We start from the raw sequence: 14932 nt of genomic DNA on the forward strand, positions 1-14932 counted from the left end.
CTTCTATTTATATAATCTTTTTTTGCACACAGTTTTTTTGAATCATGTCAACATGCATGCAAATGTCCACCCCCTCTACACAAAAACTTTGTAAATTACTGCCCCTCTCTGTCTTGCACTGTTATATTTGTTTTTATGGTTATTGTTTAATGTTCATGTTTATTGCTTTTTTCTCTGTTGACATCTGGTCAGCATTGAATTCCTTGTACTTGCTACTTGGCGAATAAATCAGACTCTGACTCTTCCTAGTAAATAGTTGTGAAAACCCTTTTACTTTGACGACAGCGGACGTGGGTGTGCTGCTCTGCTGGCTCGTGCTGGCTCTGTGCTTATAAGAGCTCATCTGTAGCTTTGTGGCTGGGTTGGTTGGCAGTAGGTTGTTTTCCTGATAGTCGTCCGGGGTTCCCACTCGTCTCCGCTGAACTCGGCCACTGCAAAATTGGTCATTACAGCGGCGCATCGGACGGACTATAAGTTACAGGTTTGTTTTCCACGTTTAAAGATATAAATATGTTATCTGAAAGCCAGCTATAACGTCACGTTTTGTACCTGTCAGCCATGTTACTGTATATCAATCAATGATGCAGCTAGCCACAGTAACCGTGTTTATTTTTAGCAGCTAACCTGCGCTTGACTGCAGTGCAATGACACAGAAATAGGTGGTGAGTATTTGCTGGAAACGAACGATTGTTTGACGATACAACGGTGTCATGTACGTTAAAACAGATGTAAATGTTAATAGGTTCATCAGTGGAGAGGATGTTTATGCAAAATGCAAGCTGCTGGTGGGTATTGCAGTGTGCTAGCTAGCACAGTAGCTATCTGCTGATGTGAAGCTAAAGAGGTAGCTAGCGAGTTTTTGATCTGGCCATGTCCTCCGTTCACAAATCAATCCGAGGCCCCTGTCAACAAACTAACAATTACTGCTATTGTGAGTGAATGTCATAAAGCACCGCCGCGCCGCAGCAATCGGGCAATCAGCTTGAGGCTAACCTAAAAATGTGTATGCTTTGTAGCTGGTACGGTTGGTTAACTTTATGCAGCGTTAGCAGTGGATTAAGAAGATCATGATTCTGTAGCTTGCCTTGTTGTAGACTGCTAACAGAACGGCTCTGCATAATTGCTGGATTAACACCAAAATAGCTTTTAACCCACTACTACTGCCCAGGCATATTTCCGTACGCTTCCTGTGTTTACGTAATGTTGCATAGACCTACTGTGTGTTTAGTTTACTTTACAGGCTTGTTGTCTCAGGGTAGAGATGACAGGTCGTTTATTTCCTCGATTTACAGTATTTCCATTGGTTGTTGGTCACATGTCAGTTAATAAGAGACTTTGACTGATGCTGCAGCCTTTACAAAATGTCAACATGGCACTGATCTGTGTATTCTTGCTCTCAGATGGACCAGCAGGACCAGTCCTATATGTTTGCCAGTCTCACACGGCCTCACTCTGAGCAGCTGCTGCAAGGCCTCCAGCTCTTGCGGCAGGATCACGAACTATGTGACATTGTCCTTCGTGTGGGTGATGCCAAGATCCATGCCCACAAAGTAGTGCTGGCCAGCATCAGTCCATACTTCAAGGCCATGTTCACAGGTAACCTGTCAGAAAAGGAGACCTCTGAGGTTGAATTCCAGTGCATCGACGAGACTGCCTTACAGGTAAGGCATGGAGCCAGCAGACATTAAGTGCACCCATTAACTGCTGTACCACAGTTTTTGTTTATATGACATTACTTTTTCTCTTCTAGGCCATCGTTGAGTATGCCTACACGGGCACAGTGTTTATTTCCCAGGAAACAGTGGAATCTCTGCTACCTGCTGCCAACTTACTCCAGGTCAAGCTAGTACTTAAGGAGTGCTGCTCCTTCTTAGAGAGCCAGCTGGATGCTGGGAACTGTATAGGCATCTCCCGCTTTGCAGAGACATATGGCTGTCATGATCTGTGCCTGGCTGCAACTAAGTTCATCTGTGAGAACTTTGAGGAAGTTTGTCAGACAGAGGAGTTTTTTGAACTGACAAGGGCCGAGTTGGATGAAATTGTGTCCAATGACTGCCTTAAGGTGGTCACAGAGGAGACTGTATTTTACGCCCTGGAATCATGGATCAAATATGATGTAACTGAGAGACAGCAGCATCTAGCTCAGCTGCTGCACTGTGTGCGCCTTCCACTCCTCAGCGTCAAATTTCTCACTCGCCTATATGAAGCCAACCACCTTATACGAGATGACCACGCGTGCAAGCACCTGCTCAATGAGGCCCTGAAATATCATTTTATGCCTGAACACCGGCTCTCCTATCAGACTGTGTTGTCTGCACGGCCCAGGTGTGCCCCGAAGGTGCTGCTTGCAGTAGGAGGCAAGGCTGGACTGTTTGCCACATTAGAAAGGTAATGCCAAAATTATGTAGATAATAGTTTAAAGCAACACTCAAAACTTCTGTATTGTCTTTGTCTTCTTCATGTTCTGTATTTAAAAACAAACAGACTTATTGGGTATCATTCCTCTTTCTCTTGCAGCATGGAAATGTATTTCCCTCAGACAGATTCATGGATAGGACTGGCCCCGCTCAGTGTACCCAGATATGAGTTTGGAGTGGCGGTGCTAGACCACAAGGTGTATGTGGTGGGAGGCATCGCTACACACATGAGACAGGGCATTAGCTATAGGAGACACGAGAGCACAGTGGAAAGCTGGGACCCCGAAAGCAACACCTGGTCCTCGGTGGAGCGTATGGCAGAGTGCCGCAGCACACTTGGCGTGGTGGTCTTGGCTGGAGAGCTGTACGCCCTGGGAGGCTATGACGGCCAGTATTACCTCCAGTCGGTGGAGAAATACGTCCCCAAGTTGAAGGAGTGGCAGCCTGTGGCACCCATGACAAAGTCCCGCAGTTGCTTTGCCACCGCTGTGCTGGATGGCATGGTGTACGCTATTGGAGGCTATGGCCCAGCCCATATGAACAGGTACTACCACTGAATTGTTTTATCTAGTATCTAGTATGTTATCTGCTAGTGGGTTTTTATAATATGAGGTGCTCAAAATTAAGGATGGGTAATTTTTCCATTACTTATATATCTAAGATACTAATAGCCTTTATATGAAAGTGCCAAAACTTGAAGGACATAATTTGACACTTCTAATGTGTGTGTGTGTGTGTGTGTGTGTGTGTGTGTGTGTGTAATTTATAAAATAGTGAAAACATGCATCTCAAACATACAGTAAATATTGTATGCTGTTCAGTTTATGACCTGATAATTAACTACTCACTGTTCATTCATATACCTCCTCTGTAGCTGGTCTGTTTATTTGTCCATGTATGTTATAGTACTCCACTTTTACTTCACCTGTAACCACTCCCTCTGATGTTTCTCTATAATGTGAAGACTGTAGAAAGCCACATAGGATCAAAACATGCACCTAACCTTTCTTTGTTCCTACAGATGACATTTGACATCAGTAACATAAGGTTGTGGTGCTCTACCACACCTCCTTCCAAAAAAAGGAAAAGTCTTTGATATCCCAGTGAAAAGCTTCTAGCCCTTCAGACCTCCTAACCAGGCCGTGTCTCTCAAGGTTCTGTTAGTTATTTAATAGAACTGGCAATCAAGTGAAGGATGTCAAATGTTGCTGAGAAAATGGCCAAGGGCCTGTTAATGAGTGAAGAGGAGTCATAACAGAAGTGGTAGCTGAAGTTTCATAGAGCCTGTGTGCTGCTGGTTAGACCTCTGTTGTTGCTGTGGATCTCTAGAGAGCAGCGTCTCTGTTGCTTGTTTCCTTGACTCCCGAAACCCCTCAGGAGAATGTGTTTGGACAGAGAATCTTCAGGGACTGATTTCTCCCCCCCTCCCCTCCTCCCCAATGGCTTATGGCTCATTTGTCCTTGCGTGCTGCAAAACAAATTGCTGGTTTTCCAGTGACTGTTAGGGGTTTCATTTGACCCATTTCACAGCAGGTTTTCTATCCCTGAAATTGATATGTTGAAGGAGCACACAAATGGTTTTGCATGTTGTATACAAGTTGAATACACTTAACATTACTTCTGAAATTCTCCAGACAGACATTGGTTTCAGTTTATTCCAGTAGTACATTATAAAAATCTACTTTTAGAGGCTTGAATTCGAATGCAGTGTGAAGCTGGAGGTTCGCAAAGGGATTGCAGTTTAAAGTACTTTAGTATTAAACTGGTAGTAAACAGACCGCAGTACTTCATTACCTCCCAAACTTTTTAGTTTGGCAGCAGTAAGGTAGCTGCTCGATTATCATGTGTATATCCATATGATATATATTCATTCTCTGACTGCAAAATCGATGACTTAGAATACGGACATGGTTTTTTGGCATGTGGTTATGGAGTTGTGAGAAGGAACTATTTGGAAAAACTCTCGTTGGTGCATTCAAGGACATCTGAGATCAGTCACAAGCCGTTTCAGAATCAAACATAAATCAACAAATCAACAAATCTCAGGATTTTGTACAACCAGTGTTGACTGAGAACATTTTTTATGGATGGCAGTGTTGGCCTGTCGGTTTGTCCACCACTTTGGAACATCTCAACAATTATTTGATGGATTGGCATACAATTTTGTACAGACAGTCCCCAAAGTAGGAATCCTAATGTCTTTGGTGATCCCCTTAATTTTCCTGTATGTCACCATGAGGTTCACATTTGTGGTTTAGAGTGAACGTCTCAACATCTGTTGAATAGATAATCATGATATTTGGCACACACGTCTCCCTCAGGATGAATTGTTATAACTTTGGTGACTCCTTAACTTAATCTAGCACCATCATCAGATCAACATTTAAATTTGCTCAATACTTTGATTTATAACTAAATAATATAACTAATGACATTCCCATCAACCTTGGCTGTACTTTTTCTTTATTGCTAATTAGCAAATGTTACTATACTAACACACTAATTGATGAACATAGTCTAAGATAACAGCAGCATGTTAGGATTTAGCACAAAGCATTCCTGTGTCTTAAGTACAGCCTCACAGAGCCGCTAGCATGGCTGTAAACTCTAAAGTCTTGTTAACTTTTATGCGTTCATGTTAATTATGCTGCATCTGTTCTACACAGTGTGGAGCGGTACGACCCCAGCAAGGATGCCTGGGAAATGGTAGCCCCCATGGCAGATAAGAGGATCAACTTTGGAGTCGGCGTCATGCTCGGCTTCATATTTGTGGTGGGCGGACACAACGGAGTTTCTCACCTCTCCAGCATTGAGAGGTACGACCCACATCAGAACCAGTGGACCGCCTGCCGACCGATGAACGAACCGCGCACTGGTAAGTTTACATTGTGCCTGGAAATTATGTGATTTTTTAAAAATTTTTATTAAAGCCCCTATTCGTAGGGTTTAAAATTTTGACACTGGCAATCTTTGGTGGTAGTATCCAAAAAGGTACTGTGGTGCAGACAGCAATGCAGGCTGATTACTCTTTGAGAATGAGGGCCTGACAGCGACCAATACTACAGCTTTCACTTAGATCATCAAATTTTCTTCAAACAAAAACCTTTTGTCATCAGAGTAATTTGAAAGACAAAAGGCTATAATTACTTAAAAGTTGCACATGGGGACTTCAGAAGGTGGAAGTTGCCTGTGTATGCAGATTCTATAGTAGGGATGAAATTTCCTTAATTACTTATTGGATGTGTAAACAAACCTTAGTTGGTTAGTTATGTAAAAAATAATGGCAGCACACGTTATTCCATAATTATGGTGTATTTAAACTACTGATGTGGCCCTTAATCGTCGTAAAATCCAAGTACATTAGACACTTGAGCAGTGAATAATCAGTCTCTTAATATTAATCTGCCAACTCAGGCTTTATTTAATGGTTCTGTATAATAATTTGTATATTGTGCTGTAGTATAAATAACTTATCTTATACTCCATCCATGCTCAGGATAGCTAGTCAAATGGGCAGCTTGTCAAACAACTTGTTGAAGTTTCCATTGTTTGTTTTATATATTGGAGGAGTCACGATAAATTCCAACTGGGGAGTTAGCTAGCTCACTGGCACAGTGAACAGCATGAAGCAATTACATTTTCATCTATGGAGAGCAGTTTATTCCATGTGTGCAGTCCTTAGAGACAGTTAGGACACACATCTGTAACTCTATCTCATTAATCAGAGGCCCCACCTAGTGATTTAATCCAGTACTACACCCAAACCACAGTGCATTTATGGAAAGTTGACACCACAAGCCCCTCATCTCCTGTGTTGTCAGTTAATAATTTTAATCTATTCAATAATTTAACAGTGATAATCTAATAATCACTGACATATTTTGACTCTGTATTATTTGAACCTATTGTTGGTATTGCATGTAGAAAACAGTTAGTGAAGCTTGTAATTGGTCACATGACTGTGATGTTTGTCTTGCAGGTGTGGGCTCTGCCATTGTGGACAACTACCTCTACGTGGTGGGAGGTCACTCCGGGTCATCCTACCTGAACACTGTCCAGCGTTATGACCCTATCTCAGACAGCTGGTTGGACTCGAGCGGCATGATGTATTGCCGTTGTAATTTTGGTCTGACTGCCCTTTGACCCATGGCCCAGCCAGCTAGAACCCAATAAGAGAACTTAGACACAAAGACTTTTCTTTTTTGTTGTCTCCTCCTCCCCCACATTCGTCCTCCAGGTGCAAAGGAGCACTTGCACACTGACGCGAACACCAGAGGAGAAGTAGCCTGCTGGGTGGATGGATGTGCTGGGCTAGCTGGCTGGCAGAGGGGACCACAGACATGGCTGCAGAGATGAGGAAGAGCTGCACGTTTGTGCAGAAAAGAGAGGAAGATGATTGGACAGCTGTTGTCACGGGCACGAGGAGACGACCGCTCTACTGCTGCTGGACCACAATGAGGACTCTGAGCCATTTCCCAGAGGATTGTGGGAGAAAATTGTCACTTTTGTTTCAAAATTCTGTGTTATGTTAGCAGACATAGTTTTTTGTTTTCCGTCATGCCATTAATTGTGTTTAACACTTAAATCTTTTTTTTTTTTATTTCCCTGCTGCAACTAGAACCGTGTTCAGATTTTGTAGAACACTGCAGTTTGCTTGTGTATTTGTATGAATATGTGGTTGTTGGCCATGTAGTGTGTATGTCCGTGTGTATGCTCGAGGGTTATGTGCATGTCGAATAGGATTGTTTGTTTTGTTTCGTGTCTGCGTGCAGAACTGATGCTCGGGCTCAGCGACACAGGAGTTCTGCATCAAAATCAGTGCTTCACAAAAAAGAGAAAAGTTGAAATCTTTATATTTTCTCAAAAAGGGCTGCCTTTTTCTCTCTTGTAAATAGTCTAAAAGAAATATATAGATATGAATATATCTTGTAGTGCATTGCCTGTAAATGTTTTACTGCACTGGGTCACTAGTGTGTGTGTGTGTGCGTATGTATGTATGTATGTATGTATGTGTGTGTGCGCGGATGTGGATGTGTGTGTAGTTTGATTCCAAGGGACAACGTAAAGGTGAATGACAAATTCTCCTGAGATTGTTTGCCACTAGTCTCTGCTTCATTCTAGGAGCCATTTAAAAAAAAAAAAAAAAAAACATGTTATAGCTTCTGTTACATCTACCTAAGGTCAGGTCATGCACTTGCTACTTTTCACAATTGTTGAAATCGACCTTGGCCCTCTTTTCACCCTTTGGTCTGTACAAAATACCAACTGGTGCTATATTTAGGAATCAGGATTCGGCTGTTTGTCTGTGTTGCCTCACACAATTAGGTCAACCTCTGTTTAGTCTCTGCTACATTACAGCGTTAGATGTTAGTTGTTTGATTTATGTGCATAAAATGCGTAAAATCGAAAAGCCCCCCAAGCATGCAATAAAATAAAGTCCTACTGAAAGGGAAGCCTGTGGTTGGACAACCACAAATTTCTGTCCTCATAATTTTGTAAAAGGCTAAATTAGCACTTTTCTTGGTTTTTAGTTAACTTTCCCCTTTTTGAAGAGATACCAAGAGCACTGGCTCCTCTGACACATTGGCAGTGTTGCAGGATATGAGTATGCTTTGTCATTGTCTCAGTGCCTGTTGCCCCTAAGGTGTCACTCATGGCTATGAACAAGTGAGTGTGTCTGACACTTGCTCTTTGGCTTGCCACCAAACATTTAATCCTCATGTGGCCAAGGTCTTGCTTGCAAAATCAGGTGAACTGTTCACAGCTTCATGTGAAGTGCCAAAACATAACCTCTTTTTTCCCTCCGCATCTTTCCCACCCCCCCACAGTGCTAGAAAAAAGCATCGCTCTTGTGCCACAATTTAAAGATTCTCTTCTCATCCTTATTGCTAATGGACTAGCATTACATTCTTCCATGCTTTCGTATGGAGATGGACGATAAAGCACCAAGGGCTCGGCTAGCCAACTCAGGCCAAGTTGCCACTCTCACCAGTCCTGTGTCCTGGGAAAGAAACCAGACCTACAGACTGTTGAGAACCCCCCTGGGTGCATTTGACTCCAGGATGGGTGAGGGCATCCGCTGCCTGGGGCTAAGCAACGCACAGCAATAGAGGGGGCACTAGACTAGGAAAGGCTAGGTGTGGTGTGTCTGGTTGAGTCACTGTTCATGTTCCAAGTCTAGTTTGAGTTGCTTTGTGCACTGATGTTTGCACACAAGTGGAAACTTTAACCAAGCTCTGCATTGAAGTTACCAAACTATTTGATACATACTGTAAGTTGTACATATATTTTAATTTAGGCTAATAGCATTTAGATAATGCAATAAGACTTACGTTCCCTCTGTGGATTACTATGTTTTGTGTTTGTCTCTTTAAAAAGCCAAGGCATCTCATATTGCTGTAACAGAACCCCACATGGCATGTCTGTTGATTCACACTGTTGGCCGGTAACGTCGTCGTCTAATGAAACATCAAATGGTACCATTGACTTTGCCTCATCCTACAAGGCATCTTGTGTTGTCATTTTGTTGTGCATGTTTGTTTGATTTTACAAAGCATATGTTTATTTAGGGCAGATTTAAATGGATGGTTCACAATTTATTCAAGAATGGCCAAATTTGGGGTGTACCCCCCTTTTTTTCACCACATAGAAGTCTTGTACTTAAAACACTAGACATTATCTTTGTAGTCTGAGCTTGATGTGCTTGTAAAATGATTACTGAGCATTACTTCTCCTGAACCATTACTAATGATGGGAACTTTAATAACATTTGCCTTGCAAATTGGTCAGGGTGTCACCGGTGAGACATCTAATTTGTTGCACATTGTTTGCATTAACATACTTTTCCTGTTTGATTTCCTGTTCATTTTGAATGAGTAACACACAAATGATAGGAACTCAAAGCGTTTCTGCAAATATGTAATTTTGTTTTAGAAAGATGTGAATGAATTGTTTTGTATTTATAATTCTAATTTGTATTTTTCATGTTCTGTAACCTGATTTTTTTTTTTGTTGTTGGCTAATTCCTGTTTTCTGTTTTGAGTCTATTGTGATAGATTTTGTTGGTCACTTTACTACAGCCACAGCACAAATCACGCAGGCGTAATTATGTGCTGCCGCCATGTTTCACCTAGCACCAATGTTACATACAATGTCATGATTTCTGATGTGTATACTAACTACTACTTTAATGAATTTTGGAGAGAGGCTGATGAAAATCTGCAAACGTGAATCTGCAAAAAGAAGGGATGCTGAAACTGAGTTTGTACGCATTTTTATTATGGCCTAACCAACGTCATGTTTTGCCACCACTCTCACCAAAGTGCTTGTTCAAAGAAAGCCGATGGCTGACTACCACCTGGTCTGGAATGGACTGCCACTCTAATGTTTGTGTCTGAAAGAAAATCCTTTGAAACTGATGTCAATGTTAGCCAAATTACCACTCTGCTTCTTTTACATTTCCCATCGTGTGTCTGGAGTAAGGTAATGATCTTGAATTTTATATCTTGTGGATTAATACTGGAAGTACAAGATAACCTTAGGTGTAGAAACAGTAGCTTTTCACATTTTATCATGTTTTGATTGAAGACATTTTACATACATTTTAGTCAGTTTGTGTGGTGCAGTTGTACCCAGTTTAAAATAAATGCCTGCCTTAAAAGGTACCGTCTGCTCTTATGTGGCTCTTGTTATACCCGTCCATGCAATGCACAATTGCAACAAAATAAATCAGTACAAGTGTACTTTACAATGTATTTGTATTTGCATTTAAAGACAGTGTCTGCATAGAAAACAGCATTTGGAAACTTGACCAAGGACTCAACAGGATTCACTTTGAAACTTTCCTTGGCAGAGGCACTGTGTGATATTCTTTGAGTTAAAAACTGCTACAACATCACCTGTAGATTTACATATTTCCTGTGTCGGAGTATGCTGAGCTGTGTGGACATAGTGCCAGCTTAGTGTCCTGAAAGCCAAAGAGGTAATATTTATACTACTTGTGTAAGAAAAGACATATTCCAGACTGCATTAAACATTTATATAATTTAAGGATTTTGTATTTTAACATTCACTCATTGGATTAAATGCTTGCCTACAATTAAACAAAAAAAACAGTTACCTGACATGGATTTAGACATTTTATGGTTGTATCTTGTCCTCAAACCACAGTGTAAATAGAAAAAGCACCAGTTCAATTTTAGGAAAGGGTTGATATGCAGAAATGTTTTTCATTTGGATAGAAATGTGACTTACATGTCAATGTTAAGCCCCAACAACCATTTATAAAAGGCTGCTTTATAGCAAATGCACCAGATGTATGTGCTTATACTGAGAGTTATTCACTGGTATTGTCATCTATGCATATCAACCCAGAACTATTATAGTCCATTATATTCTTGGATTCCAAGCATGCCTAGAAATAAGTAATTTTCATTTTGCATCGTAAGCTTTCTGCAAGCGTTTCGGGTGGAATGGAGCATGTGTCACTCAGCACACTTAAAGCTAGCGGAGGAAGCAACTGCTGACACATATTAATTAAAAATCCTAATAGGAAGAGTAACATGATTACATTAAGGTAATGCCATCTATAGGGTCATGACAAAATAACAAAAGAAGTAAGGAAGGAAGGAAGGAAGGAAGGAAGGGATGAATGCTTTCACTCTTGTGCTTGTTGTGACTCCTGCTCATCTGTATGTCCAGTTAAGATAAGACGAGTTCACTTGTCGGAGGCACGGATGTAGACCAGAGAGGACAGCAGCAGGAGCTCTGGTGGCTTGTGTAACAGGATCAGATTGTCACTCCTCAGGCCGTCATAGTGCATCCAGCAGCCGTCTATCTGGAAGGCTGCAGAGTAGTGATGCTCCTCCCTGTTGAAGAGTGTGGCGCCCTCTAGTAAGTACCTGTGGAGAAGAAAGTTATAAATACCATTTTCATTATACTTTCCAGAAAACTGCAAGCAGGAGTGTAAATACTAGTGAGAAAAACATTTTATATTGAAATAAAGTTCATCAATAACAGCCACTTTGCAGATAATTGAGTTTAGATATCAGAATTTTTTTTACAGCATAATGAATAAAAAAAACTTTTCACTACATACTTCATGTTGCTGGTATAAAGTCTGCAAAAACAAACTCTTAGCTCCCTTTTCCTTGACTGATATAGAGAAAGTCATCTTGCTTTTATCTTGTATTGCTTAGACTACCAACATTGTTTTCCTGCCTCAGTTATGTCTCTCTTATTCAATTTGTACATACAAAACACAGCAGCTGAGATTCTGTCTGTTTCTGACTTAAAAAAAAACAGGCAGTCAGTTCATTGCCATCATGGATAGACTCTAAACTTCACTTCTACAATTTTTTCTAGAAAATTTTAATGATATTCTTTAATGTAATGACTATTTATTATTGTTTTTGCCCTCCCTTTTATGACTCTGGAATTGTTTTTATATCTCGGCTTGATTTATGGAGACAAGACCCTTGCCATAATACTACCAGTCAGTGCAGAGATGATTGTGACTTGCACCCCTGTGTGGCCAAAGTGTGCTACTGTGTACTAAACCAAAGAAAACATACTGGGTTCATCCCTTGCATCTTAGTTCCTCCCACTAAAAGATGCAAGGAGAGAGGCAAGGCAAAGATGCAAGTGAGGGAAACTAGTAAATACGTTTCTAGAGAAATGAAATGTAATTTCCTCTGAAGAGTCATGTGAAGCAACTTCCGTTTCTGATGACGGCAGCAGCTGATCACAGCTGGGTCAGCTGTTAGTTGGCTTTAACAGCTGTAGCGACTTTTGATGGAGTTTGTGTTTGCACATATGCACTGTGATAATACTAATAAAGGCTCACAGTTATCACAGCCGGAGCAGCAGTGTTTTCTCTTCGCAGCCTGTTACCTGTTCAACAAACACCTGCACATGCATTCAGTATTTATACTATGTTCTGCTCAGAGGCACTTGAACCATTTCTACTGGCATAATGCATTTGTTTTATTTGCTAATTATTTGCATCTGTATTTACTGATATTCTACTTGTGAATTCATTATTTAATAACCCAAAATATGATTTGGGTGTCTTTTGAACACTGGAAATGATTTATTTCACTAAATGTTTCAGGGAAATTGGAAATTATGTGACTCATATCAAACCTGATGCTCAGGAATTTTCAGCCTTACATGTGACTAAATAGAAATGATGATAAATTATGTAAAATATAAATGTGTTTAAAATGTTTTTCTTGCTGACAGACAGACTCTCCTACTCTCCCTAACTTTAATTTTATCCATAGTAAAAGTTAATGGGGGAAATAACAGATCATGAAAAGAAAACTTTTTATGGTTCAATATACATTCAATATATGGTTACAATTAACACAGATACACTGTTGAACTAGATGGTGAATCAGAAAACAAAATATAAAACTTGGGAGTGATACACTTGAGTTTATCTGTTGTTTGTCTGTCCACTCTGGTATAAAACTGTAGTGATGTTGTGATGTATCAGAGCAGTCTGATCGGCTACAACATCCAATCAATGACTGATATCCAATAACTGGGCGCGTTGATGGCTCTGAGATCCCTCCTTGTTGCTCAGAGCAGAAATAAGCACTTTGGGACGGCCTTTGTAATGGTGAACTGAAACGGCTTCCAGGTCAAGCAACGATCCGGGAGGGAGGAACAATCAAAAAAGGAAATTGGGATGTATCCACTACGGAAGCTTCTCACCTGTGCTGGCAGAGGGCTAGATGGTAGGGGACATAGGACAGCTCCTCTGATTTCCACTGCTGCATGTTGAGAATGACAAAGGGTGGGGGTCCATTGCAGAAAACCCTCTGAGAGAACTCTCTTAGACCATCACACCTGTTACAAAAACAATCCATTTGTCAAGGAAGTGGAATGACACTGAACTGAATTAAACGTTGATAACCATCATCTTTACGTCTCACCCCAGTTCTGCGCAGAGCAGGAGCTTGGGGCAGAAGAACCCATCCACAGCCGACTGAATAGGGTCTCTGTGAGGCAGCTCATGAGGAGGGCTGGAGAAAAAAATGAAATTAAAAAATAAGTCAATTTGTTTTCACAATTAGTGAAAAGGAGTGAAATGACAAAACTGAAAAATACTAGCTAAAGACATCTGAAATTGTAAGTCATGACACTTTGCTAATGTTGACAGGGTGAAACTGGTTGCATCAGGATATTACACTGCCTATGTGCAGTATACCTGATGTTTATTGTAGTCTTGATGAATTCCTGGAAGCGGGATGGACAGCTCCAGTTAGTGCACAGGCTCTCCTGTATGGTGGACATGAGGTTTTCTAGGTTCTCTGTGAAGTTCTCATGCTCATTACCAAACAAGTCAATCTCCAGTGCTGCCTGGTGGATCGCTGAGCGATACTGTCGTTTAGACATCCTGCCCCAGATCCACAGCATCTTGACTGTAGTGTAGTCACAGGAGTCCATCAGGTAGAGGAAATGATCCACAAAGTGCTTGCCCAGGAAGACAGCCAACTCCTGGGGAAAGCCCTGGTTGTCCCGCAGGATCACATACAGGATCATGAGGAAGCCATCGATGGTGCAGGTGTTTTTCAGGTTGATTTTGACGTACAGAGGGGTGCATGATATAGCCTTCCGCCCTGCCTTGATGGTAAAGACGCCGCCCCATGGGAGCACAGGCCTCCAAAAGGAGCGGTCCTCTTCGTCATTGTTGTTGATGGAGGCACGAATCTCCTCAAACAGTGTCTTAGACCTGAAGAGACATATGCATAAGAGTCAGCAGAGGATTAGACTTTAGTGGTCTGAATGTGAGTGAGGTTTCGGATTTTGGACTTGGACTACCGTGTACATCCAGTTTGAAAGACGGCTACTTTAGCACTACGTTAACAGAGGCTATTCAAGTGCATTTGAGTTAGCTTACAGGAACAAAACAAACCACGCAATGACGAAAATGTATAATTACTCTCCAGAGATTAGACTGAACCCCTAAAAACCTACTAGCTTAATACGGTACATGAGCAGCCGGTATTCATTTACCTTTCGAAGTGAAAACTGTTCTCAGTGTTTGAAATTTGCGTTTGGAGGTCTTCAGTGTCGTTCAAAACGCAGAATCTACTCTCCATTGCTCTCTGTGTTTCTTCATGTCTTACAACGAACTCAAAGCCTGATAACTAATTATAGTATTTCTAGCACTTTCTATTGAATATGTAAACGATAACACCTTCGCGTAAGCAAGCTGAGCACATATAAACACTGCTGTTATTTATTTATTTTGACAGATAAGCTAAGATGTGTGTACGTGCTGCCACCTGCTGACTCATAGCGTAATTACGTCAACTGAAGCTCCGCCCTTCCCCACCCCTTCGTGGGTGTCGTAGATGAACGGGAATTCTATTGGTGGATAGAATCTACTAATGTGTTACAGGAAGTATATGATTGGCTGTCAGGGTTGACGGTTTTTCGATAGCCCCACCCCTCTCCGTCGTCATGCCCACTGGTGAGGATACGTTCCGCATTCGTCGCTATTC

General features: G+C 41.3%; 2 protein-coding genes across 3 annotated transcripts; one reads left to right on the forward strand and one right to left on the reverse strand.

Annotated features, from left to right (window-relative positions):
* The first annotated feature begins 287 nt into the window (after window positions 1-287).
* LOC122999034 (kelch-like protein 28) lies at window positions 288-10529 on the forward strand. 2 transcript variants are annotated; one of them, XM_044376112.1, is made up of 7 exons: window positions 288-481; window positions 617-662; window positions 1401-1661; window positions 1751-2388; window positions 2518-2961; window positions 5084-5292; window positions 6397-10529. In XM_044376112.1, exons 3-7 carry the CDS (start codon window positions 1401-1403, stop codon window positions 6558-6560), a joined length of 1716 nt encoding a protein of 571 aa, XP_044232047.1. In that variant the 5' UTR covers window positions 288-481; window positions 617-662; the 3' UTR covers window positions 6561-10529. The 2 variants fall into 2 exon arrangements, with proteins under 2 accessions (XP_044232047.1, XP_044232045.1); XM_044376110.1 differs by lacking the exon at window positions 617-662 and having other exon boundaries at window positions 290-481.
* On the reverse strand, window positions 9067-14813 carry c15h14orf28 (chromosome 15 C14orf28 homolog). Its single transcript, XM_044376113.1, has 5 exons — window positions 14442-14813; window positions 13633-14157; window positions 13358-13447; window positions 13137-13271; window positions 9067-11317 (listed from the first exon to the last, which is right to left on the reverse strand). The coding sequence occupies exons 1-5, from the start codon at window positions 14525-14527 to the stop codon at window positions 11134-11136; spliced, it is 1020 nt and encodes a 339-aa protein (XP_044232048.1). The 5' UTR covers window positions 14528-14813; the 3' UTR covers window positions 9067-11133.
* Between the last annotated feature and the right edge of the window lie 119 nt (window positions 14814-14932).

Source organism: Thunnus albacares, chromosome 15 (genome assembly GCF_914725855.1).
Source record: "Thunnus albacares chromosome 15, fThuAlb1.1, whole genome shotgun sequence".
NCBI classification, from domain to species: domain Eukaryota; kingdom Metazoa; phylum Chordata; class Actinopteri; order Scombriformes; family Scombridae; genus Thunnus; species Thunnus albacares.

Excerpts from the sequence above, each read along its gene's own strand:
- c15h14orf28 (XM_044376113.1), bottom strand. The coding sequence starts at position 14,527 with ATGGAGAGTAGATTCTGCGTTTTGAACGACACTGAAGACCTCCAAACG. Across the intron at positions 14,158-14,441 it reads AACAGTTTTCACTTCGAAAG|GTCTAAGACACTGTTTGAGG; the intron begins GTAAATGAATAC and ends ATGTCTCTTCAG. Across the intron at positions 11,318-13,136 it reads CTAGCCCTCTGCCAGCACAG|GTACTTACTAGAGGGCGCCA; the intron begins GTGAGAAGCTTC and ends TCTTCTCCACAG.
- LOC122999034 (XM_044376112.1), top strand. The coding sequence starts at position 1,401 with ATGGACCAGCAGGACCAGTCCTATATGTTTGCCAGTCTCACACGGCCT. Across the intron at positions 2,389-2,517 it reads CTGTTTGCCACATTAGAAAG|CATGGAAATGTATTTCCCTC; the intron begins GTAATGCCAAAA and ends TTTCTCTTGCAG. Across the intron at positions 2,962-5,083 it reads GGCCCAGCCCATATGAACAG|TGTGGAGCGGTACGACCCCA; the intron begins GTACTACCACTG and ends TGTTCTACACAG.